The sequence below is a fragment of the Rhamphochromis longiceps genome, linkage group LG7, assembly GCF_057381845.1.
Source record: "Rhamphochromis longiceps isolate RC_006_pf linkage group LG7, R_longiceps_female_GT1.1, whole genome shotgun sequence".
In the NCBI taxonomy this organism is placed as follows: domain Eukaryota; kingdom Metazoa; phylum Chordata; class Actinopteri; order Cichliformes; family Cichlidae; genus Rhamphochromis; species Rhamphochromis longiceps.
This window is the reverse complement of record NC_140563.1, coordinates 67,239,396-67,265,994: the sequence shown is the minus strand read 5'-3', so window position 1 is coordinate 67,265,994 and position 26,599 is coordinate 67,239,396. Positions and strand designations below refer to the sequence as shown.

Genomic DNA, 26,599 nt, shown 5'->3' with positions numbered 1-26,599 from the left:
AGCAGCTCATAAAGAACCTGTTGAGAATGTTCGCTGGAAATCAGACATTTCTGCCAGAAATTAATAACAAACTCCTTACGTTGATTAGAATTCACCAAACTATAAAGATTAGATTTTTACACAAATCCCCAGTTCCCCTGTATGAAGCTAACAATCTGTTAACCATAAATATATTTTATTCTGTTCAGTGCTGGACAGTCACAGTCTAAAGGTTTAAATTCACCTTTGCAAAGTAAAGGAGTACAGGAGAACCAGATTTCTGTGAGTTATATGATGAGGCCACTTTTCTTTTCTTTCTTTCTTTTTTTCTTCTTCAAAAATTGGCCCAGGAGCATCCACACAGTTTTTCCCAGAGACGAGAAGATCTGCAGTTCATGGTTCCCTCTAATATCTCTGTCCATGTTTGAGAGTGACAGCTTAAAGTATGATTTACTGCTCAGCTTTTAATTGTTATGTGTTATCATAATTAGTTAAGTTGGACATTTTGCAGACAGCTTAAAGTGGCCATTAGGGGAAGTGCAGTTTTCGGTTCTTCTATATTGGCTGTACTTTGCAGGCTCGAAGGTTGCCTGATGCTCCTGTTCACATTTGACCTTTGGCTGCTGGAACTGTTGCAGTTAGATTGTTTTAATGGATGTTGAAGGACACTCTAAGATTCCTCACAGTGTTACTGGAGGCCAGTGTAATCCAGAGTAAGTATTGGGTTAGACATCATGTCTCCAAGGTTTATGGGCCGACTACAATCATTTCAATTTTGTCTGAATTTAGAAGCAGGAAATTCGAGGTCAGCCACTCCTTTGTCTTTAAGACATTCTTGTGGTTTAAGTAACTGGTGTGTGTCATCTTGCTTGGTGGATAGATACAGCTAGGTATCATCTGCATAGCAATGATAATGTACGCTCAAAAAAATCTGTTGTTGGATGAACACAATTTAATCGTGGCACCTTTTTCCACGTGATTTAACCAAGTACAATAACCCATTTTTGACCATGTCAAACCAACACATTTGGCATTTGGTGGTTTAATGTAATCAGATTACGTTGGATCAACGTAGTATACTTACATTGACTTGAAGTGATTTATTGAAGTATTTAAAGTGAAATTTGTTTTAATTCATTCGACACAAGTTAAAAACTTTAGGAGAACACAATGAAATCTTGTTGTTTGAACAACTACTTTGGTAATCAAGGCAATTAGTCTTGCTTAATGAACCAATATGGCGGTTGATGATTTCATAGAGACAAACAACCATTTGCACTGACATTCATGGATAATTTAGAATCACCAATTAACGTAACTCTAATTACACACTGCAAACCAGCCAGATTGTGGATTTGAACCCAGGCCCTTCTTGCTGTGAGGCAACAGCAGTAACCATCACACCTCCAAGCTGTCACTCCAGGCTTAACAAAAGTAGGAAAGATATGTTTACAAGGCTTGATGCAGAATTTTCTGTACGTTTTTGTCCTTGACAGGTTGAACCACAATAAATAGCAATAGCATACACGTGGTGTGGGTGTAGTTGTCTGCCTCTTAAAACTCCAGCGATTTTCCTGCAGTTTGACCTCTAATATGATCTTGTGAATTTCGTGATTCCAGACAACTAACCACTCTTACTAGATCGTATCAGGTCATCTCAACAAGAACAAATTAAGTTGCTGAAGTTCATGCAGATGCTATATGATTTAATCACGTTCACCATAGAAACATGAAATTATTTAGTTCAAATTACAAGTTTGAATCTTGTACACGTAACAACCAACCAATTTCATTTTTCTGAGTGTATGCTAATAATATATAATATATGTATACAGGTATAATGTCAATGGCACTGCTCCACTACTCTGTGGAGTTTGGACCAATGTTATTGATCCCAACAGCCATTGGCTGTCTCCACTTCCTGTGTACAGGTACATCCAGGCTGCCACGTCTCCCAAAGACATCATCATCATGGTGGACATTAGCGGCAGTATGAAGGGACTGAAGATGACCATTGCCAAACACACCATCAACACCATTCTGGATACACTGGGAGAGAACGACTTTGTCAACGTCATTGCTGTGAGACATGCGCACATCTACTTAAAAACTATTACAGTGTTGTGACTCTGAGCAGCGTTTAAGTGAAAAATGGCAGGAAAACAACAGTCATGACCAAAAGTTTCACAAGTGGCATAAATTTGGAGTTTCATACATTTTTTCAATTTAAATTATTTTTACTGGTATCTAGAGTTAAAAAATAACCATAATTATTTCCTTTCTTTTTAAGACTTATTGGATAATAAATCACATTTATGCAAAGAGATGGTATTTACAGTGATGGTAATACATGCCTGCTTCATTAGCGCTACAGGCTCATAAGTTCTCATATCGTGCATATCCTGAAGCCCTGAAAGGATTCAGATGCAGTACTCAGAAAACTACATACAAAGTACCAGAGACAAACACTATCCAAATGAAATGGAAAGGAACTAAACAAGAACAAGGAAGAACTCCTAACATAGAAATGTCACAAGTTATAACCAAATAACTATAAGATCATCAAATTAACGTGTTGGAACCAACACGTTAATTTGATGTTGGATTAAGACCTGGCTGGTCAGGAAACCCCTCACATCTTAAAAACTGTAATCACTTCTCAGTTTCATTATGAAAAGCATGTGTTGTGCTGGTGTGAGTACTTTTTAAGTCTGGGTAACATCAACATCATTGTGAATTCATAGCTTTATCACTAAAACATTAAAGGTTCAATTACTGGATTAGTTAATGGAACCACTGACTGCCTGTTTTTGCTCATGAGCCTGCCTCGTCTGTGTTTCTTTCCCTGTCTGCAGTACACAGACTACGTTCGCTACGTGGAGCCGTGTTTCAGAGGAACTCTGGTCCAGGCCGACTTGGACAACAGAGAGGTGAGACCATTATCTGCTTCATGGAAGCCTAAAGAGCCCAGGAGGCATCTTAGCAGCCATCACACAGACGCAAACACAGAGGAAAACCCCGAGTGTCATTATCAGATCAGCCTCTTAGCCTAATTCTTAAAGTGGCATCAGAAACCACAGCAGGTCAAGCTGGAGCTAGAGAGCCTCTGTGCTTGTGAGAGTTTCAGTGTTAAGGCTGAAGGTACCGTATTTTTCAAAACTACCTCAAACACAAGATCAAAATTAGTCACCTAAGTAATAAATGATTGAAACTTGGTTGTAGTTGACTGACAGGATAAAGGGAGGCACATATATTCAAATTAAATTAAATCAGAATTTCTTTGAATCTGGGCAATAAAAATGAATGTCTGTCTGTATACAAAGCCTCTTTGTACTCGTTTCCTGTCTCAGCACTTTAAGGTGTTGGTGGAGGAGCTGCATGTCAAAGGCGAAGCAAAGATCAAGAATGCCATGAAGGAGTCCTTCAAAATCCTGAACGAGGTTAGTGTCCGCTCAGCCCGCTTTTTACCACTCTCCTAACTTATATTGATTTTATCTGCTCCATCTTGGCCTGATTTCTAAATAACATGGCCGTGTCTACCATTTTTTTTAACAACACTTACATTTACCTACCAATGAAAATATCAACTCCCCTAAACCACAGGTGGAGTTTCTAAAGAACATCAAAGTAAACATTCCCATCATTTTTTATCCCTCAACCATCAAAGGCTCGTGGGGTATTTTTGTCACCCCGCCGAGTAATTCTGAGTGACCTCGACAAAGTCAAGGTCAGAGGTCAAGTCTTCTGACAATCACCTTGGATTTTTCACATTTTTACCTTTGGTGCATTGAGTAACACTGCTGGCTGCTGCTGGTTTTTTAATTATTTCACTGAGAGTAACCTGAGGTGTTCAGACCCAGCAGAAAACTGTGGTGTCAAACTGGACTGTGAATCTAAGATAAGGAGATAAATTCTCTTATTAAAACTAGTTTTTTAATGGTTGAGGCTTTTAGTGAGTTTACTTTATCTTTTTTATGTTTTTGAACATCTTGTCCATGCTTTTATGACAAGATGTTTGGACTACTGTAATGCACTTATTGTTTTCTCTGTTGGGTACAATACTTTGTTAAACTGTTGTTTGGATATTCATGGTTTAAAACAATTTTAAGCTGGTTTAATGTTCACAACAAGCTTCCTGGAGAGCGGGAAGACTCAAAAAGATTTTCTTTACAGTAAAGTTGCTGTTTCCTTGGCTTAAAAGGGGCTTAAATCTAAAAAATGATATCTAGCATCACAAAGTGCTTTTTTATTCTCTTTTCAAAGAGTAGAGATCGATGATGGAGTTGTTGCTGTGTCTAAGTTGTGCATTTGTGTGCAGGCGAGGGCGAACGGTCAGGGCAGCATGTGTAACCAGGCCATCATGCTGATCACAGACGGCGCCATGGAGGACTTTCAGTCCGTCTTTGAGGAGTTCAACTGGCCTGAGCGCAGGGTGAGGACCGCGAGCTGAGAGCTTTTCCATATTAGAAATGAATTAACTCTACATCATAGCCTGTTTCACCTCATTACTTACTATTATTACACCATTAATATCACCATATTTGTTTCTTAAAAAGTTACTGTTACAATAATATGTAAATATATGAATATATTTTATAGTGACGTCACTTAAATGTCTCTATATACTGTAACCTTTGAATGTATTTTGTCTGTTGTTAGACAGTTCTATATACAATTGTTGTATCAGCGTATTACTTGTGTATTACTTTGGTAATTTATTGATTATTACCTCTTTATTGTCAAAGTATCAAATCAAATCACTTTTATTGTCACATCACATGTGCAGGTACATTGGTACAGCACATGTGAGTGAAATTCTTGTGTGCGAGCTTCACAAGCAACAGAGTTGTGCAAAATACAATAATGTAAACAAGCAAAATACAAGAATGGCTACATCTGAAACTAATAAATATATGTACAATATATAATAGTATATGCATTTCTGGATGTGTATACTAAATATTTTCCTACGTGTGTGTGTGTGTGTGTGTGTGTGTGTGTGTGTGTGTGTGTGTGTGTGTGTGTACACATATTTTACAAATTAAATAGAGTAAACAATAAATAAAATATATAAAATAAAATATACAGAGTGAGACATGTGCAAAACAGTGGCGTTACTGTACAGTATGGAGTGCATAATGTTAAAGTTCCAGTAGTGAAGCTGAGGTGTCTATGAAGTGTTCAGCAGTCTGATGGCCTGATGGAAAAAGCTGTCTCTCAGTCTGCTGGTACGGGACCGGATGCTGCAGAACCTCCTTCCTGATGGAAGTAGTCTGAACAGTTTATGGCTGGGGTGACTGGAGTCCTTGATGATCCTCCCCGCTTTCCTCAGGCACCGCTTCCTGTAGATGTCTTGGAGGGAGGGAAGCTCACCTCCAATTATCTGTTCAGAGCACCGCACTACTCGCTGGAGAGCTTTGCAGTTGTAGGCGGTGCTGTTGCCATACCAGGTGGTGATGCATCCAGTGAGGATGCTCTCAATGGCACAGTGATAGAAGGTCCTGAGGATGCGGGGGCTCATGCCGAATCTTTTCAGTCTCCTGAGAAAGAAGAGGCGCTGCTGCGCCTTCTTCACTGTTTTGTTTGTGTGTACTGACCACGTAAGATCCTCAGCCAGATGTACACCAAGGAACCGGAAGCTGCTCACTCTCTCCACAGCAGCGCCGCTGATGGTGATGGGGGTGTGTACTTCTCTGCACCTCCGGAAGTCCACTATCAACTCCTTTGTCTTATCACCTCATTCTTACTCAAACTGAGTAAGAATGAGGTGCTCTAAACCCAACTTCCTGTGTTTAACTACAGTTGCCTGCACAAAAACATTAGCAGGTAACTTTGTAAACTGGCAAACACGGACATAAACAGGTGTGCCACTGTGTTCAGGTGCGAGTCTTCACCTACCTGATTGGCAGAGAGATGACCTTTGCTCAAAACACCAAGTGGATCGCCTGCAACAACAAAGGTCGGTCCTGTGTGTGATACTTTCCTGCTTTTTCTTCATGCAGACACTAATATGCTCACATGTGTTTTTTCAGGTTATTACACACACATCTCCACACTGGCAGATGTGCAGGAGAACGTCATGGAGTACCTGCACGTGCTCAGTCGGCCAATGGTCATCAACCATGACCACGATATCATCTGGACAGAGGCCTACATGGACACTGTGGTGAGCCTGCCTGGCCAATCAAAGGGCTTAAAGAAGCCATTAAACATATTTACAGTATACACTACCATTCTATTTAAATCTGTTGTGAAGGGCTCATTTAAATCAGAACAATGTCATTATTGTCATGTGTGTTTTTTCTCCTCGTCTCCATGAACCCATTATCCCATGATCCTCTGGGCCTTCATCTCCATCACCCCAACAGCTTCCAAACACAGAGGAGGTAAAAAAAAAAAAAAAGAAGTTGCAGTTTTAGATTAATAGTTAGTTCTTCATCTGTTGGACTTGTGTGAAGCTCCTACAGGTTCTACCATCAGTATATAACATGGAGTTTATTTTTGGCATTTCTTTTATCAGAAGATCCAAAGGATCAGCACAAAGTTCAGCTTTTTAAGCTGCAATGGTTCAGAGCTGCAGAAACCCAGCTTACAAATACTACAACACACCTGTGTGAAGATATCTGAGAACTGCATGGACATGTTTGGATCTCAGGTTTTAGGCCATGTTCTTCCTCCTGTGCAACAGGAGAAGCCTTTCAAATAGCCATTAGCTGCCATGCCTGAGCATGAAATGCTCTGTAGGTAAGGGTGAGGATTTTAAACAGCATTGTAAGTGCTACAGGGAGCTTGTGAAGTAACATCAAAGTGGAGTTGTATGAGACGGTCTGTTTGATGTAGTAAATTAGCATTTTTAAAATTGCGTCCAGGCAACCCAGGGTGTCGACTTACTGAGTGCAGAAAAAGAGAGTTACAGAAGTCTATACAAGAAGAGACAAAACACAAACAAGCACCTTTCCTTGATGATTTTAGTGAGTCGGAAAAAACAGCATTTGGAGAACTCTGTGTGTCGAAGGACAAGGACTGATCAACACGAAGTCTTAGATCAGGTACACTGACAGGAACAGTTGAGGGCAAAGGCCTAGATTATTCTAGATCAGAACGGGCATATTTTCTGGTACAGAAACTAGAACCTCTGTCTTATCAGCTCTGAGCTTCAGAAAATTAGACTTTTTAGATTCTTTTATCTTTATTTTGTTCATGTAGAAGATCATCCATTCATCCATCCCATATTCCCACATTCAAATAAATAGATATATGGGTTGACTTTTAAAAAGGTGGCTTTTTCTCAGTTTCCTGAAAGTTGCTGGAGGCCTCCCTGAAGTGTTCTCAAACTGATTGTAGTGCTCATATCATCATGGCAGGTCCGCATCAGGACCACACCACCACCTGGAGTTCAAGCTCAGATGTGCACATAATGTGAAATCAACGCACCGACAAATAACATTGTCTGCAAAACACCTTTAAAATTAAGAAATGACCCAAAATGCCAACATACTATATAAAAACAAAAATGTAAAACCTGTACGGTCCCGTCTGTCAGAGTCTATCCAGCGACACGTTGTGTAATGTGGACAGTAATACTGTGTGCACCTGTTACAGATTTGTTGTTCATTATATTGAGTGTTTGTCTCTGTACTTCAGATAATCACACTTTGTGCCCAATGTTCTCCCGTCTCTCAGCTTTTCACCACCAAGGCTCAGAGTCTGCTGCTCATGACCTCAGTGGCCATGCCGGTCTTCAGCAAGAAGAAGGAGACGGTCAGTGTCAGCTCTGATACACATCAGCCTGACGATGAAGAGCAGCACGTCTGTACAGTCAATGAAAACAGAAATAAATCGATAAATAGTTCAGATGACTTGTCATGCCGTACGTTTACTATGACATTTTAAATTCTGCTTTGCTTTGGAAAATGTGAAAGAGAGCAACTATTTTGTACTTTTGAACACTAAACACTGCTGCAGAAATAGCCTGCTGTTGAAAATGCATATCTTTTGTTATATTGAAATTGCACAGGCATTAAAAGTGTAGTTAAACTTTACAGTGACAGAAAAGGAAGTTTCACTGGGACACGCCACTGAAGGTCAAAGTGGGCTGAATGTGTCTGAAAGAAGCACAAACCAAAAGGCTGGTGCTTGATTATAACTCTGAGTTTTGACTGTGCGTCTGTCTCCAGCTGTCCCATGGCATCCTGCTCGGTGTGGTCGGCTCCGACATCCCGCTGATGGAGGTGATGAAGCTGGCACCCCGATACATGGTGAGCTCTGGGCGGTTTACTCTGTTTCTGCTTTATTTTATTTCCAAAATAAACGCTTTAAATATTTTCTGCTCTCCTCTCAGCTGGGAGCTCACGGCTACGCCTTCCTCATCAACAACAACGGCTACATCCTGTCTCACCCCGACCTTCGACCTCTGGTGAGCTGTGTTTCAAGGCCACTTTGGAAGACACATTTAGCTCACGGGCTCCGTGGCAGCTGCTCTGATTTACTTGAGCTAAATTTAAAGTAATAAAAGTTTAGCAAATCTCCTGAAGGGTGCATTAAGAGGGAACGGTATCAAATATTTATGAGAAGGGTTGTACAGTATTACACACACACACACACACTCAGTAACAGTGCCTCTTCTGTCCTGCAGTACAAAGACGGAAAGAAACTGAAGCCGAAGCCAAACTATAACAGTGTGGATCTGTCAGAGGTGGAGTGGGAGGACACAGACGAGCTGGTAAACACAAACAGATTATTTCAGGACACAATTATTGATGGGTTTGTTCGGATATCATCATGTGAATGTCAAAAGTTCCAAAAGCAGGAAAAGGGAAACATCAATAATGTCACACGTGCAGCATATTTTCAGCTCCGTAACATCAATCGCCTCCCCCCTTTCCTCACTCCTCATGCCACTGCCATTCTCGTCCATAATCTCATTATCTCTCGAATTGATTACTGTAATTCAATACCTCTCTGATCTAGTACAGATGAACTTCCCATCCTGCCTCAGATCTTCTCTTTCTCTCTCTGTTCCTTCCACTCGTCTGATTACAGTGGGGGGCGGGGCTTTTAGTTACTCTGCCCCTCGACTCTGGAATTCCTCACCCCCTGACCTCTTTTTAAGTCCAGCCTCAAAACTCACCTGTTTAAAATTGCTTATGTTTAAACCTCTGCACGCTTTTAACTTTTATCTGTTACTCTTATTATTTTGTATTTGTTGTACAGTGTCCTTGGGAGCTCTGAAAGGCGCTATTTTTAAATAAAATGTATTATTATTAAATAATAATAATACATTTTATTGAGGTGGTTCGGGCATCTGACAAGGATGCCCCCTGGGCGCCTCCTGGGTGAGGTGTTCCAGGCATGTCCCACCGGGAGGAGGCCCCGGGGCAGACCCAGGACACGCTGGAGAGATTATATCTCTCGGCTGGCCTGGGAACGCCTTGGTGTTCCCCCGGATAAGCTGGAGGAGGTGGCTGGGGAGAGGGAGGTCTGGGCGTCTTTGCTTAGGCTGCTGCCCCCACGACCCGGCCTCGGATAAAGCGGATGAAGATGGATGGATGGATGTATTATTATTACTATTATTATTATTAAATCCCCTCGCGTTTAGTAATCCCTGATTTCTCTCTGCATGAGAGAATTTCTAAAGTGGTTCAGTAGCATCACTGTCTTTTTTTTCTTTAGGCAGAAAAACATTTAAAATATATCTCAGAGTTTATTTTAAACTCCTTTCTCTACTTTCAGCTGAGGACGGCCATGGTGAAAGGAGAGACGGGCACTCTCAGCCTGAACATCAGAGCGTCGGTGGATAAAGGGGTAATACTGATGTCTCAGTCAGTCGATCGTAGAGTTTGCTTATTAAATGTGCCGATAAACTGCAGCATCACTGATAAAATGATTCTTTGTGCCACAGAAAAGGCCGCTGTACCTCACCAACGAATATTTCTACACCAACATTGACAACACGCCTTTCAGGTAAACGCGCAGTGCTTTGTGCTTTGTCCATCAGTCCTCTCGTGCCCTGTCTGACAGTTTGTTCTTCTGGTTGTTCACGCGTAGCACAGTGACATCATCACTCGCTGAATTTTCAGTCAAACTTGTCAGTCAGCTGTGAAAGCCTGTAAGGTCTAGCTATACGCTGTTCATGCATCCTGACTTAATGTTTAGTCAGGGTAAAAGAAGGAAAACTTATAATATATCACATAATTTACACAACATCAAATTTAGGTCGAATGTTATTCCCTGCTGCTTAATTTTGGATTTTATTCTACTGGAACATTAATGAAGGGCGCACAACTCCAGCTTTTACGAAGGAATGTTCAAAGTCGGATCCCCTGTAGAAGATAGCAGCAGAAATTCATCTCACAAGCCTGTAGTATGTGCTTATGGTCTTTAAAGAAAAGAAGAGATAATCAAAAATACAGAGGGATGGATCAAAAAGTTTTTTATTGTATATTAGTACAGAAAATATGTCCTGTAATGTTTGAGCTTCATCCAGGAGGCCTCTAGAGGGCAGCAGGGCACACTGTACGGTGCAGAAATCAAATTAGTGTCACCGTCTCCCCACCTGTCTCCGCAGCTTCGGCATGGCACTGACCAAAGGTCACGGGAAGCTCATGTTTATGGGAAATGTATCTGTGGAAGAAGGTGAGGTTTCCCACAACTGCCCTCAGCACAGACTTGAAATCGTGTGCTGTGTGGAGCCTGTTAACTACATGCTCTGCAACACATTTCTTAAACTAACGTGAAGTAAACTTCTGTGTTTTCATTTGAACCGACTAAACTTTTTCTACCTTGCTTCTCAGGGCTGCATGATCTGACCTCACCAGATCTCACCATCGCCTCTGAGTGGTAAAAACCGTCCTTGATGATGATTTAAGACAAACGTTTTCAGCCATTTCATTTATCTGTTCTGACACTGACACTGATCAGACAGCCTACAAATATATTAATGTTATTGGCCTGAAACCCTGTCAAACGTCCTGCAGAATACGGAGGTTCTGTGAACCTGGTTTAATAGATCTGGTTTCCTCAGGACTTACTGTGAGACAGACATCGACCCTGCTCACCGAAAGTACTCACAGCTGCAGGCCGCCATCCGCTACCTGCTGGGGAAGGAGCCTGACCTCGAGTGTAGGTTTTTGACACTCAAGCTTTAGTTTGTTCCCCTTTTCTGTGTTCAGTTAGAAGCTCTGGTCCAGGTTGACCTTGAATCTGCTTTCATTCAACTGAAGCTTTCCCATTAACCAGGTGACGAGGTGCTGCTGTCGCAGACGCTGTTCGACGCCGTGGTCACAGCTCCGCTTGAGGCCTACTGGAACACCCTGATGCTGAACGACAGGTCAGGCAGGAGACATGACATGCCCTGACGTTTTATTGGTTATGAGATGTCCTAAAACCTAAACAGATAAAACCAAAAATATCTGGAAGATCAATTGAGGTGTTTTACTTGTAAAAACTTTTGGGGCTTTTCTTGGAACGTGTGACGTTTGTCCGATTTTTGCTCCTGATAAAGAGCTGATTTCCCTTTTAATCTTGTGTTACTGTTGTTTGTATGCAGGGTGGAGCCAGGGGTTGAGACGGCTTTCCTCGGTACTCGATCCGGCCTGATGAGGGTTGTGAGATATGCAGGAGTGGAGACCAGAGTGGCAAAGTAAGACCCAAAATGAACAGAAACACAAGAAATACCTGAATACTGGAAAACATGATGGCAATTTACTTTATTTTTTAATGGCAGCAACTCAGTTATGTAATGTGCAAGCATAGTAGTGATGGGATTTACGGCTATTTTTAGAGAGCCGGCTCTTTCGGCTCCGAACCGGCTCTCCAGGTTATTTTGTTGCTTTAATTAATTTATTATTAACAATAATATAAAATTATGCACAAAAGGAATTACTAATGTAAAAAACAAAAGTGGTTTTATTTATATATGTTTATGTATAAATATATGCGGTGGCCCTTAGAGACAAAGCACGTCCAAACTCCAAAACACATCTAGCATGAACTGAACTTCCAAAACAGAGCTACCTAGATCACTTAAATTACACAATTGAAAGCATATTTGTATTGTTTGTGTATTTATACACAATCACTCATATATATTCAAATAATTTAAAAAAAAAGTTCATTTACCTGTTACTACCACACACCAAATCCGGTCGTTGGTGCTTCCTGGCTTGTGTAGCCACTAGGTAACAAAAGCTCAACACTGCGCCTGCATCCTGGAGCACTTCTGTTGTGTTTTGTACGTGCTTTGTCTGTAGGGGCCACCATAAATATACTTTTATTTATTCACTCCACATAAAATGTAATAAATAAATCATATAATACAAAAACCAACTATTCATATTTCAACTTTTAACTATTTAAATTTTCAGCTTTTTCCTTTTACAAATTTAAAGTGAAACAACACAAAACACTGCAAACCACAACACAATTAAATATAAATTATAATATGAAAACAAAAAGAAGATGCACATTCTCTGTCATATGGACCTGCATGAATAAACTTTCTGAATCCTTTATCATCAGCAACTGAAAATAGTTGTGGATGATTACTATACCTTTCTAATGTGATGTTGTCGTCCCTGGCTCTCTTTCTCTCTCTCTTCCTCCCGCTCTGTTCCTGAGCTACTGAGTGTAACTACCGCCTCGGCTCTAAGAGCCATTTCATCACTAAAGCATAGGGTTTACCTAAACACAGATTCCCTACTTTTCCTGCTCCCAGGAGTTTTGAGCAACAGATTATTTGCTGCAGAGATGAGCCGTTCCCAAAATCATGAACAGAATACTAATGTCTCCCCATTTGCCCTACCAGAAAGGAAAACGCCAAATATTGAGATTTCTGTGACCAAGAATATGAGAAAAACGTGTTCAGCAAATAGGACTTCTCACTCCCGCTAACCTGACACTAAGTGCTCTTATTTACAGTGTATGATCACTGGTTTAATTTGCTATTTACAGAATATTTACAAGTGGCTCACAGCTATATAGAAGCCTGATACCAGCATCTACAAACTCTAGTTCTGATTTCCACTCAGTCTATTTCCTCCAAACTCGCAGTTTAAACAGGAAACTTGATGCTGGCTGATTGTTGGGTGCAGATAGGGGTGAAGAGAGGAAAGAGGTGGATGTGACCCGTGTCACCATCAAACACACACACACACACACACACACACACACACACACACACACACACACACACACACACACACACACACACACACTGCTAGGAGGAGCCAGAACCTGCAGCAGTTAAATATACAGGAAGTGTTTTCTTAGCTGATGCAATCTTCTGCGTAATATTAAAGGATTAGACAATCAGTCAAGCTCTGTGTTCAGGCAGGGCCTGATCTTCATAAACACTGATTATGTTACCGCAGTGCTGCAGTCCACAGCTTCAGATGTTCCCATGCAGGTTATAACTGTATATTTCTCTCCTTTTCCACAGTGGGACGTTTTTAGGTTTTTAGAGCACTTTTATCCTAACTCAGACAGCAGAAATGAAACTAATATCCTGAACACTCACATTATCAGTGTCTTTTACTCTTAGGCCACTATGTGGACTCTTTCCTTCTGTCTGCATGGTTCTGTTCGTGCAGATATTCCAGCGATTTTCCTGTTTTAAGCAGCCATGTTTGTATTACAGTTCAAACTTATCTTGCATCTGCAGTGTTACAGTGGCCTGAGCACGCACTTGTGGCTCATTCGGATGCTTTATAGCTGTACTCAAACCTGCATCTAACCTCCTGTGCCATCACTCATTTTAAATTGGTCGTATAGCTCATCTCACTGCACAGCTGCTATCATTAACCTGTACGTGTGCACAGTTTATTAGAACATATATTGATCGACTTTATCTACAATAACTCGAATGATAATAACTGTAAGGTTAATCAGAGCCTTTTTTACAAGCTCTGTAATGATCACAGTTATCTCCAACAAGAGAAACAAAAGTAAAAGAAATAAAAACAAAACAAAGCATTATAACATCTTCAAGGTGATATTGCTTTTCTGCAGGTGTGCTGCATCGGTGCCTTTTGAGAAACAGCCAACGTCTCCACATTTCCAATATTTGCTATTAATTATTTAAATCTATTAAAATTCAGTTGTGACATTAAGAATATTTCATGCAAGAAAGTCAATAAAGATAAATTGAGTGGACCAGATTATTAACATCTACGTCATCAAACCTTCTCCTGGTGTCAAAAAGCTGCTGTTAGGTTTACCAAAGAGGCTCAGGGGCAGTTTTGGAACTGATAGCCCACGACAAACGGAAGCCTGATGCATGCTCATTCATATACGAAGATGCAGTCGTTCATTTCAATAATTAGCACAACGCAGTGAGGGACTCAGATTATTGAGGGACTCAGATTGTTGAGGGAGTGATTATAACAAAAATATTCCAGTGTAGGTTTGACTCGTGCTTCTCTCTGAAAACAGTGCAGCAGTTCAGATACATGAGAGGAAGCTGAAGAAGAATCAGTTTGGTTTTCTGTGAGGATGAACTCGTTAAATAAAAACTGCTGTGTGAGGTCCTGAGGACTGCCCCTCAGGTGGAGCACTGGATTTATCTAGAGGAGAGCTGCGTTACTACAAACTATTCTCCCGGATAAACCTGAAATCTGTGTGGAACAGCTGACCTATGTGATGTGTAGAAGAACACCAAACATTATTTACCACCAGATTTGAGATACAAGTGGGGCAGGCCAGGAAAGCCCTTCATAGTGTGTGAACTGAAGCTAGAGATTTGGGATTATCTGTTATCTGTTTCACCGTGTGGTTTTACTAGAGGTGTGAGGCCATGAAGAAATGTCATGTATTGAATCTTTTCATGCTTTATTTCTAAAGGGACCTACTTAAATTGAATACAAATGCTGCTGTTTATTTGCTGTATATGGAGAAGTGGGCTGATAAAGAGAGATGTAGGATGATTGGCTTCTGGTGTAGATCATCGAATGGCAGTAGGAATAAATGATCCTTTCGATAAAGATATTTTTGAATCACAGTGGATTGTGAAGCTGAAGCAAATGGTTGGTTATACAGGATTTTCTCATTTGTGGGGACAAACCAGAGTGGTGAATGGCAGGTACATAAAAACAGCAGATGAGATGAGATCCACTGATATCCTGAGGCAAAATTAGAAATCTGACATGCCTCACAAAATCATAGAATATTTAAGTAAGAGCGCCAACTGAAAAATTACTTGTGTTGTTTAGATTTTTTCATTTGGTGTTACTTCGAAAGGTGTAGATGTGGGGCTGTAGGTATTCCCATGTTATGGGCAGATTTTATGCGTTCAACATGCTAATCATTTATGCAGACTCTGCAGATAAGTGTCACTGTTTATGTGAATGTAAGTAAATTAAGCTGAAAAGACAGAAATATCTCACTGTGTAGTTTAGGTTTTAGTTTAGACCAAATGCATATAAGATGTAGAATCTGTTTAACTCAAGCCATTATAATTAAATTCCATTCAATTCAATTTTATTTACACAGCACAAAATCACAACAACAGTTTCCTCAAGGTGCTTTATATGGTAAGGGAGACCCTACAATAATGCAGAGAAAACCCAAACAGTCATATGACCCCTATGAACAAGTGCTTTGGCCACAGTGGGAAGGAAAAACTCCCTTTTAACAGGAAGAAACCTGCAGCAAAACCAGGCTCAGGGAGGGGCGGGGCCATCTGCTGTGACCGGTTAGGGGTGAGGCGAGAAAGACGGAACAAAAGACATGCTGTGGAAGAGAGACAGAGATTAATAACAACTAATGATTAAATACAGAGAGGTGTAAGTGGAAAAGGGGACTGAAGAAGAAAAATCTAGAAGCCCAGACCTGTTGTAGTGTAACTAAGGGAGCATTCAGTCACCTGATTAAAACCTAACAGGTCCTAGCAGGTCATAAGGTTGGTGGTTCGATTCCTGTCTGCTCTAGTGCTTGTGCAATGGATGAATGAGGCAAGTTGTGTAAATCTTTGAGTGCTCATATAGAGAAGAAAAATCCAATATAAAAACCAGTCCATTTACCTTTTACATGGTATAAATAATAAAAAAATGACTGGCAATGTGCACATTTACTCACGTGACACAGTTACAGTGTAACTCCAACAGGTGGTCTGGACCTGACAGCAAATATATCTTACGTGCTTCTGCAAAGAGTTCAGGTTTATGTGGCGAAATACTTTCTGCTTTCAGAACAGCACCTTTTGTGTTGCTCTCCTAGCTGCAGCTTTTCAACACTGTTTGTGCTCATTATTAGCTAGACAATTCATCTGTACTATTAGCATAAAGAAAATTATGTTATAACACTAACTGCTGGAACCATATCTTCTCCCTCCCTCCTTCTTTCTTTAAAAATAATAATGTCACACTTCAGAGCACGATCCCAGCTGATACACTCCAGCTGGTTTAAGAATTGTTGTTATAGCTGCTTCCTGCTGTGGACTATCAGAGTGTGTAACCTTTGTGAGTTCTTTGAAGTGAGTGAAGTAAAAAAATGTTCATCAGTAGCACGAAGAACAGGTTTGTGTTTGAAACAGAAGATGATTAGAAATAAATAGTAAAATTAGAGCTTCCAGTTGCACACTGACCAGTTCAGTCAATGAGCCTAGGAGTGAATTTCAAAGTAAAATGTTATCTGAGGATGATTGCTCACTTTGCAGGAAGTTCCTGACTCCAGCTGATAAAGATAATCTGTTCACCATCGATCACTTCCCGCTGTGGTACCGCCTGGCTGTAGAAAACACTCCTGGAAAATTCTACTACTACCCAGTGAATGACAAAGGTTTGTTTGTGACGAACCCCTGAACACGTCTGCAGAACAAAAAGTAACTCGTTATCATTGAATTACTGATAAGGTGATCTGTAGTTAATGTTGGGCGAAATGTTTTGCCCCTCAGGAGTGAAGTACATCATAGCGACGACATCGGTGACCGTGTCAACCGAGGGAAAGACGGCCATGGCTGGAGGTGAGTTTCAAACAAGTGGTGGAAGAGCTATGATGTTCACCTTCTTCATCTTCATCACAAAAACACAGCATGCACTGTCATTATCGCGTTTTCCTCTTGCTTTAGTTGCTTACTGTTTCCTTTATTAATCCGTGACAGCCAAAGCAGATCAGCGTCTAACAGGGAGCTGGAGTTAGCTGTGGAGACCAAACATGTTTATTTCTGTTGGAAAATAAGACATTTTAACATGGGAGTCTATGTGGGCGGAGTCACTTTAGAAGCCAGCTGCGAGTGGCACTTTGAGGAACAGCAGTGGCCATATGCTGACCATTTTCAGTTGTTCTTCTTGAGTCGGGCAAGAGCAAAAGATAATGATGAAGACATTGAAGGTCATACAGTGGTCAGCAAGAATCCTCACTCAAATCGCTTTGTGTGGGATTTTTACACCACGTGACATGAAGCATGTGGTGACGCTGCCTGCAACAGCAGCGGCTATTGTCTAATTAAACTGTAACATGCAGTGGAAATGAAGTTCAAGGTAACTTCTCCTCCCCGGTCGAAAGCAAAGGAGAACACGACTCTCAGAACTCTGTAAGGAAGTAGTCCTCTCACTCACATTTAAGAACAGCGATTTAGAGGTTGTGAAATGGACCAAAAACACTTCTTTAAAAAGAAAAAATACCCAGTTTAGATAAATAAAGAGTTTATTACCTTCAGCATGATTAACAGTCCTTGAGTTCAATTACACTTCAATTTATTTCATGTGCTTATCACATGTGAGCTGATCTCCTCACGCTCTTTCTTTACTTCACAATGTTGGAGATAATAGTCATCGCTGTTTCGTTGTGCTGGATTAGAAGCTGTTGCAGCTCTAAGCTTGCCCTCTAGGTGGCAGTACAGCTCTAGTATTGTTTGAATGCAGTTAACCTGTGATGAAGCTTAAAGCAGCGTTTACCTGACAGCAGCAGAACTCTGATGTGGTTCAAAGTGTTTGTTGTTCTGAGGAGATTCAGCGGGGGCATCCACCTAACACAGGTACAAAGAATTACTCTGCAGAATGGGGAATGTAAAACACGCACAGCTGATTAAGAGAAAAGTAATTTTTTGCAGCTCACATCAAGAGAAATGTCACACATTCACAGACGTTTGTACTTTTTGACTTTGTGCTTCTTGGGCTTAGATCCAAAGACGGGAACTAAATGTAGATTCATATTTCTAAACAAGAAACACACATGAAGGGAAAGTCAAGGTGCAGAAGTGCCAAACAGCAGCTTGAGAGAAGTTTCAAAGCTGGCTGAGGGATGCAGCGCAGGGAATAACAATTCACAGAGCATCCATACATTAAAAGAAGTACTGCAGAATCACAGCTTCACTGGATTTAGTCCGCTCCATTAAGCTGCACAATCAGTCCCCACCCGGAGAGTTTCGCCCAGTGAGCTGCAGGGTTTCTCTCTGCAGACCTCGTCTCATCAGTGATGAGAGCTGAAGTACAGAGGCAGAAATCAGTGTGTTAGAAACTGCTGATTCGATAACTGTGCACGAAGCCGCTGGCCTCTTCGGGCGGCGTTTCCTCCAGTGAGGTCGGGGATGACGTCTGCCCGTCTTCCAGGTCGGTGTCAGCTCCAGACTCAGCCATCAGGGGCTGCCCGCGGCTCTTCATCTCTTTCTGGTAGCGGGCTACCAGCGAGGCGTAGACGCACCCGTAAGTCGCTGCCACCACCATCATGACGCACACTGTGCCGCACACAACGGCCGCAACTACCTGCGTGCCCTGTGCCCGGCGGACGCTCGCGGGTCTGTAGCGCTGACGGATGCAATCATCGGCACCTCCGACCCGGCCGGGCGGGCAAGGAGGCCGGGTGGCGCCTTCCTTGGTTGAAGTCTGGAGGCAGTAGCTGAACATCTCTGCTGGCACGCTGCGGATGTCCCTGCCCTTCAAATCCTCCGGGAGGCTGCACTGCATCACATCTACCTGCCCATCTATAAAACAGATGGAGAGGGGACACAAAAACAAGGGGAAAGAAGGAGGAAGGGAGAAAGAAGGGAACCAGGAGAGACAGGGAAGGATTGAAAGATATAGAGGTCATTGTACTCTTAGATGTCTTTGCTCAGCATACATCCATCCTGCAGAGCGGAGATTAATTGCTTAGATTATACACCCCAGACTCGCTCCGGTAAAGTCTTAAAGTATTTGAGATATGGAGAGGCCTGCTAACAGCCCTGCTCACCCCTGTAAATCAACCACTCCATCCAGTGCTTGAAGTCTCTCAGCTTGCAATCGCATTTCCAAGGGTTTCCTACCAGCAGGAGGTGCTGTAGCCCCACCAGGGGTTCAAATGTGACTCTGTCCAGGGTGACAAGCCGGTTGCTGGCCAGAGACAGCCAGGTGAGTCTCTGAAGCCCATCCAGCAGGCCCTTGGGCAGCCACAGGAGGCCGTTGGAGGACAGATCGAGTTCCTGCAGCTGCCATAGCCCCTTGAAAACCTCCTTGCTCAATCCAATACTCCCCTGACTTCCATTGAAGGCCTCGACTGTCACTGTGCTGCTATTGAGTTTACTGAGGTAGTTGGTGGACAGGTTTAAGCGGCGCAGGCTGTTCAGGCCTAGGAAAGCTCCTGGCTGCACGGTTGAAAAGTGGTTCTGGGAAAGATCCAGTACCTCCAGGCTGCTGAGGTTGGACAGCTCAGCTTTGCCCAGGAAGGTGAGATTGTTCTGGGGTAGGTGGAGTGCCAGAGAGTCCTGGGCGAGCAGCCCAAGGATAGGCGTCAGAGAGAGGAGTCCAACAGCAGTGCAGTCAGTCGTATTGCCATAGCAGGTGCAGACACCAGGACAGCCTGTGACGGAACCCAGAAGTCCCAGCAGAACCAACACCAGAGTGGACAGAGCCACGCAGACTGGAAGACACGAGAAATGAACAGAATAACAGCGTCTTTTACACTGCCAAAACTATCAGTACATCGTTTAGAAACATTTAAACCTCATGCATTAACTCTGTGAAGCTATATTCGGTTTAATGTTGTAAACTTGCAAGCCTACTTCCCTCAGTTCACCTAAATTAGCTTTTTAATGAATCATAGTAGATTTTCCTCTGTTATAAGCAGATCACTTGATCACTGAAGCTCAGAAAGAGAGCGATGTAGAGAACAGTGTGCTCCACATCTCTTCATAAGAACAGGAGCCTAAATGAAGGCATCAGATTAATTCCTGCAGTGATTCATGTTGACGTCTCAGTCACCAGTGCTGGAGTCTCTCAGGTTTGTCGGCACACTTAATTTTAGCTTTCTGGTAGGTAAACTATACATTATATTTAGGTGAAGATATAGGTTTTGTATAGTATATGAAGTGGACTCACCCAGTCTCTCCAGATGACTTCGTCCATACTGGTGCTGGTTCTTCATGTCTGCCACATCAAATCCACTGAAACCTCAGGCTGCCATCCAGCTGTTCTTTCTCTCGGCCGGGTCACGCAAACTTTCAGCTTTGGAGAGTGTCCTGAAAAAAATGTACATGCAGAGCTAAACATGAATTGGAGTTGCAGATTGTGAACTACTATTGAGATCTTTTACAAAAAATAGTTGCAAATATTATTAATCAGCACAAGACTGTAGCCTAAAGGATTAGGTACATGATTAGTTTCAGAAACACAAAAAAAATATTTTATGATATGAGTCAAAGAGTATAAGTAAAAGTTATAATACTACCATAATGTTTAGTTTCAAAATGTACTTAAAGAACTTAACGTAACTTAAGTTCATAAGAATGTATATTTCTTTAATGCTGAAACATGAAGATGAGCTAAACCTTTACAATAAATAAATAAATAAAGTCTGATATTTCCATCCAAAAGTAAGGTAAAAGTGCAAAGAAATACTGCAGTATAAGTATTGTGTGTATATAGTATATGGGCATTGTAATAGTACCATTACTAAGGCTACTGAAACAAATGTAGGGTTCAGAGTGAAAGGAAAAGGTTCATGTATCCTGTGTGTATGCGCCCCTCCCCCTACACACAGAGTGGAGAACAAATTTTATCCAAAATATGAAAATCACTCATTCAAATGACTTCAAACTCGGCACTCCACTTACTCGGGCTCCCAGCCGCACACACAGATAGTTTGAAGAGAATTGATGAGTGGTTTTGGAACTAGATAAAGAAAATATGAAACTACATACAGACATACTCATAGCGTCCAGTGACCGTCCTAGCCATGTCTGTTAGGTAAGACGAGAAGGTGAACTGGACTTTAATTTGGGAATTTTGGACGACTGGGGGAAAAAGCCGCCCTTTTAGAATAACAGGTCATCTTTGTGATGCTTTATCTTTATTCAGGTCTTTATTCCAGGGCTTCAAACTGATTGTTTCCTTTCTACAAGCCTGTTTAATTTAAATCACAAAGAGTGCAGCTCAGTATGGAAGATTAAGTGGAGTATGTCAGATTAAAAACTGCAGACTTGTGCTGTAATGGGCAGCTTTTTTGCACGCCCTCAATCCTTTTCATTCTTCTCCTTTCTTGCTCAGAGAAAACGCACAATGCGCTTCATGCTGAAGTGGAATAATCCTCTGTGTTTTCATCCACCAACATCGGAGGAAAAGTCATTGCCAACTTTTGTCTTCTTAACGCCCACTCGCAGTTCCTGTACGCTGTGGATACAGTACAGCATTGTTTCACACATGCAATCAAGAAAACTGTTTACATTTTTTGACGATTCTCTCTTTTTTATAAAAAAAAAAAAAAAATCGTTGACTTTACTTCTCTTGATATCTTTGGATGTTTGGGGCACTTCTGATATGTAGAGGAAAGTGTGCAGGGGGAGATAAAGCTGCAGTGGAAAAAGAAAAGTGCTGTCACTCCACCATCCATCTTTAACTGCTGTAAAGAGCTGGAGAAACGCTGCCTCAAGGTCTTTCTTTTGTTGCAGGTCCTTCTTTTGTTAACTTGGCACAAAGATGTCCGTCACTCTGCTGTGAACTGTGTGAGGCAGAAAGTCGCCTTTGGGGCACAACTGACATTAGAAAACAGGGGAAATTACAATGCAGGTATAGAAGCGAGATAATGGCTCCCTCAAAGAATATTTGACGTCACTTTACATCATCAAGAGACCAGGGGAAAAAAAATCAGGGCCTTCATCCCAGGATGATATTGACAGGCACATCCTCTGTGTATGAATAGAAGATAATGTACTGTAAGTACTAGTGCTCAGAGTGTCTGCAGGATTAGACTGTCCTCATCAGAAGCCGTCACCTCAATAAAACCAAAGCAGAGGCAGAGTAACCCCAGTCTGTTGGCTTTTCTGTTCTGCACACTGTGAAGGGGAGTGAAATGAGAATCCTGCAACCAGACTTTGAGGGACAGCTGTCATTTGCATTTGATCTTCAGAGTTGCCCTTAAGAGGATGAGCATGCAGAATCACCTCTGATGCTTTCTGATGTTGGTGCTGGATCCGAAGTATTTGTAGAAAGAACAAAATCTCACATTGTATAAATCCTTCAGGCAGAGCTGAACTCGATGTCTTTATCCAGATCCCTTTACTTTGGGATTAAAGTACCAGTGAGCACCCTCGGTGCTCTACACTCGCCCGCCGCTGCACACTCAAACACATGCGCAGCTGCGAGCCGAGGACCAAAAACAAACGTAGGGGCTGGTGTGTCATCTTCTGTTTATCAATCTGTGAAGTTGCTCCTGGCTGCTTTTCTGCTGTTTCTCTCCTCAGTCGTTCGCTCCTTGTAGCTCGCCCTCCTCTCTGCCCTACTTGGTGTCTCCTTCTTTGGACTTTTAAGGACACCCCTGAGCGCCAGAGGCTGCTGGGTGTAGGTCGAGGACGCTAGGTCCAAAATCAAATTTTCCCAGTGGGTTTATTCATAAAAAAAATACAGTCTCTGAGACAGTCAAGGAAAGACTGCTGGTTTTTTTCTGATGGAGGCTTTTGATGCTAGCTCTGGTAAATACCTGAGTTAGTCTATTGTATGAATCAAAATGTCTATATAATGGAAGCAAATATTTAAAATATAAATAGGATAAAGCTTTAGTTGCATGTTATTTTGCAGATTTTAAACTCCAAATCAGCGGTCCCCAACCTTTTTTGCACCACGGGCCGGTTTATGTCGGACGATGTATTCACGGACCGGCCTTTACGGTGTCACAGATAAATACAACAAATGAAACCAGTATTGGTACCAAAAAAGGAAGATTTATTCATAACACACGGGAAAAGACCCAGGGAAACCGAGTTAAAGATAAAAACGATTAAAAAATAACGATAAAAACTTCACACCCGAGCCTCAAATCTTGTAGCCCGGTACCAAACGACTCATGGTCCAGTACTGGTCCATGGCCCAGGGGTTGGAGACCGCTGCTCTAAATTAAAAAATAAATAAATAAATACTAATCAGCAGTGTACAATGAGTTAAAGTCATCTATAGCTACAATGCTAAACCGATGAATATATTAATGGATCAAAATTGATGTTCCAGGAATGTGTATTAAAGTTCACCCTTATTTCTTCCATGGGAAGTGGGAGGGTAAGTAGCAGCAAGGTGCTGCTAATCAAATTACGTGAGTAACTGATCATCAGCAAGTGTGAGCAGCTCTATTAAAGCACAAGTTTTGTCACTTTGCTGATTTAAAGTATTTAAGTGTTCTGTGTTAAAACATTCTCAGCAAATTCACCCGGTGCAATGGTCAGAGAACAACCCAAAAGCTCCATCTCAGACTCTACAGGTTAGCTCAGTGAGCATGTTAAATGTCGAAGTTCATGACAGTACAGTTAGAAAGAGACTGAACAAGTATGGCTTGTTTGGAAAGGTTGCCAGGAGAAAACTCTTCTCTCTAAAAAGGACAGCACAGCTTAGGTTTGCAAAGCTGCATCTCAACAAACGAAAAGACTTTGGGAAAGATGTTCTCTGGACCAAAGTGGAGCTGTTTGGCAGTAATGCACAAACAGCTTATACTAACTGTCCACACGGTGATAAGGGCCTGATGATTTGGGTTTGTTGTGCAGCCACAGGATCCAGGCACCTTGACTGAGTCAGGTGTTCTCAAGCTAAACGTGAGGCCAACTGTCCAACAGCTAAAGCTTTGTCCAAAATGGATCACACTACAGGGCAATAATCTCGGATGCTGTGGTGGACCCTTCAGAGAGCTGTGCATAACTAAATGTGGCAAACCTCAGTGAACTGAAGAGTGGACCAAATTCCTCCACAGGGATGTGAGAGATTGATAAAGTCGCGCAGAAAACAGTTTCTGCAACTTGTTGCTGCTAAAGTACAAAGTCCTGTGAAATCCTCCTTTTCACATGACTACTACTGATTCTATCAGGATGCTGAAACATCTTCCTTATTAAGAATTATTATGACTTTTTCTTAAATACAGAGGAAATATTTGTTTCCCCACTTTGTTTGGCATTGAAACCATATTTTACAATCTTTAGTCTCTGGTGTAGTGCTACTTCTATGCCAATTTTCTACACTGCATTTATTTCAGAGCAAATATTCTGATTTCCTGTGGGACATCTCTGCCTTGTTCTTGGTCTCCTTCTCTTTTCCGCACCATTTAAAAAATCCTGGAGACGCCCCAGAGACTGAGACTTGCAGTGCCAGTATGGCCTCTGAGGATCTGCAGAGAAAGTATTTCATCCTCTCCTGTGCTTTCCTACGTTCTGATAGGTTAGAAGTGTAAAAGTGCACTTTGCATGCTCTTCTACACCGAGCCCGGAGAAGCATGTTTTTGATATACATGTGTATATATTTTCTGGGGCCATAAAGTACTAAAGTTTAATATCCAGCTCTACTAATCACACAATATTGGGTTGTAGAAGTCTTTGAAATAATTGCGTTCCTGTGGTTTGAGCTATACTGTAATATTCTTTGTGGGTTTTATGTCTCTTCAACGTTCAAACGTTTCCCACCCCAGAAGCCCATATTCCTCCTCATTCTGCAGGACACAGCATGGATCCTCCCACAGTAACGTCCCAGTAAAAGCTTTCCCAGTTATAAAAACTGAAGCAAAATGTTCCTCCGTTCCTCCTGTGTTTCAACTTTATGGAGGTTTTGTGAGCAAACGGCTGTTGAGTTGAAGCAGCTTGTCAAATGCACCATCAGCCAGATTAGACGCCACCCACACAGATGCGAGGGGTCGCAGATTAAAACCCCAGTTTCAATCCCTGAGCAGGGCAGATGCCTGTGCAGGAGTCCAGATGTTGTTTAAACATCTGATCCCAGAAAACACCTCCTCCCGCCCCGCCCGCCCGACCCGACCAGCCTCTGACCCGCGCTGTCTCGGTTTTTATTATCGTGCTATTACCACACACACATCTGCTGTTTTTATTTGGCCTGTCAGTTAAATCACTTTCACAGCGGTAAACAATATACAGCCGATCTCCTCATACACACTGAGCCACTCTGGTAACAGCTAGCATCATGCAGCCATGATTTTCTTTTTGGAGAATGTCACCTTGTTGGTTGTTTCTCTGCAGCAGTCTAAGTTCCACACTGAGTGGGTCTTCCTATGTGTATACCAAGGAAGTGAGTTCCTTGGTTTATTTAAGTTGATGCATGAGCTTAGTTATTATAATCCTAAATGGTTGCTTTGTAGTTGGGTTAGTTTAATCAGACATACTGGCGATTGGTAGCTGTAATACAACCAGTTTTATACCCATTTATTAGTGTAAAATTGCTTGTTGCAAATAATGACCCCAAAATCCAAATATTTACTTAATGTTGGTGAATAACAGTGTAATGCTTGACAGGATTTGTCTTTATTTCAGTACCATGGTTAGCTCCTGGGGTAGATTAGCAACAAGCACTGTAGCCTCTGCCGGTCTTTTGCTGTGAATCGCTGCTCGCTAACACATTCAAATAAGTTTAGCATTGTTTTAACACATGTGCTGTCCTGGGGTCATTTTTGAACCCTGAGTACAACAGGTGTATGGCAATCGGGAGGACATTATGAGGGTTAATTAACTGCTTTTTATCACTAGTTTAAACAAGAAACAGACAAATAGTGACTAGTGAACACCCTGGAGTTCTACCTGGGCTTTAATAGGTTAATTCCAGTGTGTTCAAATAAATATTTTCTTATCATTTAGCAGGTTACATTTGTATTAATGGACTGACCTTAAAACCATTCCCCCCGACTCTGAGATTAGTGGGGTTCAAGAAGCGAGCGTCAGTGAGGTTTGAATTAGGCCGCGATGTTTTCACAATGCAGGTGACGTGTGTGAATTATTGGGGATAATTCAGAGGATTTTGCTTTGTTTCAACCATTAATGAATGAAAGTCACTTGAATGAGTGACTGAAAGCATTATGTTATATGCATGTGCTAAATTACTGGGTGAAATTGATGTTTCAGTTATCCTTCCTGACATTTGCTGAAGGTAAAAGGCTGCAGGGCTCTGTGACATTTTACCTTTAGTTATTAACTTATCCCCAAGCTGTAACACCACAGTGTTTCTTACAGACACTCAGTGCTCCAAAAATCTGTTGTTGAATTAAGGTGAACTGGAGTTTCCCCCTCAGCTCCACGTCTCTCTGATCAAATTAGGTTTTTGTCCCGCTGTAACTGCCAGCAGTGGTTCTGGTCATTAAATCAGACCTTGAGGCTTCAAAAACATTTCCTCAAAAACCTCTTGATCGTTAATGCTGCTCTTATTTCTTTATATCATCTTTTTATTGACTGTGCAGTGAT

General features: G+C 41.7%; 2 protein-coding genes across 2 annotated transcripts in view; one reads left to right on the top strand and one right to left on the bottom strand.

The window, feature by feature from the left end:
• Positions 1-26,599, top strand: part of LOC146666798 (voltage-dependent calcium channel subunit alpha-2/delta-4-like) — an 83,820-nt gene that overhangs the window by 21,531 nt on the left and 35,690 nt on the right. The window contains exons 8-27 of the mRNA XM_085414917.1: positions 1,911-2,061; positions 2,835-2,909; positions 3,330-3,419; positions 4,298-4,411; positions 5,860-5,938; positions 6,012-6,145; positions 6,348-6,365; positions 7,663-7,740; positions 8,157-8,237; positions 8,321-8,395; positions 8,615-8,701; positions 9,712-9,783; positions 9,881-9,942; positions 10,547-10,614; positions 10,773-10,818; positions 11,003-11,100; positions 11,218-11,308; positions 11,528-11,620; positions 16,631-16,752; positions 16,868-16,936. Of these exons, the coding sequence (XP_085271043.1) occupies positions 1,911-2,061; positions 2,835-2,909; positions 3,330-3,419; positions 4,298-4,411; positions 5,860-5,938; positions 6,012-6,145; positions 6,348-6,365; positions 7,663-7,740; positions 8,157-8,237; positions 8,321-8,395; positions 8,615-8,701; positions 9,712-9,783; positions 9,881-9,942; positions 10,547-10,614; positions 10,773-10,818; positions 11,003-11,100; positions 11,218-11,308; positions 11,528-11,620; positions 16,631-16,752; positions 16,868-16,936 (1,703 nt within the window). The remainder of the gene's footprint in view (positions 1-1,910; positions 2,062-2,834; positions 2,910-3,329; positions 3,420-4,297; positions 4,412-5,859; positions 5,939-6,011; positions 6,146-6,347; positions 6,366-7,662; positions 7,741-8,156; positions 8,238-8,320; positions 8,396-8,614; positions 8,702-9,711; positions 9,784-9,880; positions 9,943-10,546; positions 10,615-10,772; positions 10,819-11,002; positions 11,101-11,217; positions 11,309-11,527; positions 11,621-16,630; positions 16,753-16,867; positions 16,937-26,599) is intronic.
• Positions 18,005-20,342, bottom strand: LOC146666799 (leucine-rich repeat-containing protein 52-like). The gene is made up of 3 exons (XM_085414916.1): positions 20,268-20,342; positions 19,144-19,809; positions 18,005-18,895 (listed from the first exon to the last, which is right to left on the bottom strand). Exons 1-3 carry the CDS (start codon positions 20,311-20,313, stop codon positions 18,426-18,428), a joined length of 1,182 nt encoding a protein of 393 aa, XP_085271042.1. The 5' UTR covers positions 20,314-20,342; the 3' UTR covers positions 18,005-18,425.

Excerpts from the sequence above, each read along its gene's own strand:
- LOC146666799 (XM_085414916.1), bottom strand. The coding sequence starts at position 20,313 with ATGAAGAACCAGCACCAGTATGGACGAAGTCATCTGGAGAGACTGG. Across the intron at positions 19,810-20,267 it reads AAGTCATCTGGAGAGACTGG|TCTGCGTGGCTCTGTCCACT; the intron begins GTGAGTCCACTT and ends CGTGTCTTCCAG. Across the intron at positions 18,896-19,143 it reads GGAGTGGTTGATTTACAGGG|ATGGGCAGGTAGATGTGATG; the intron begins GTGAGCAGGGCT and ends TCTGTTTTATAG.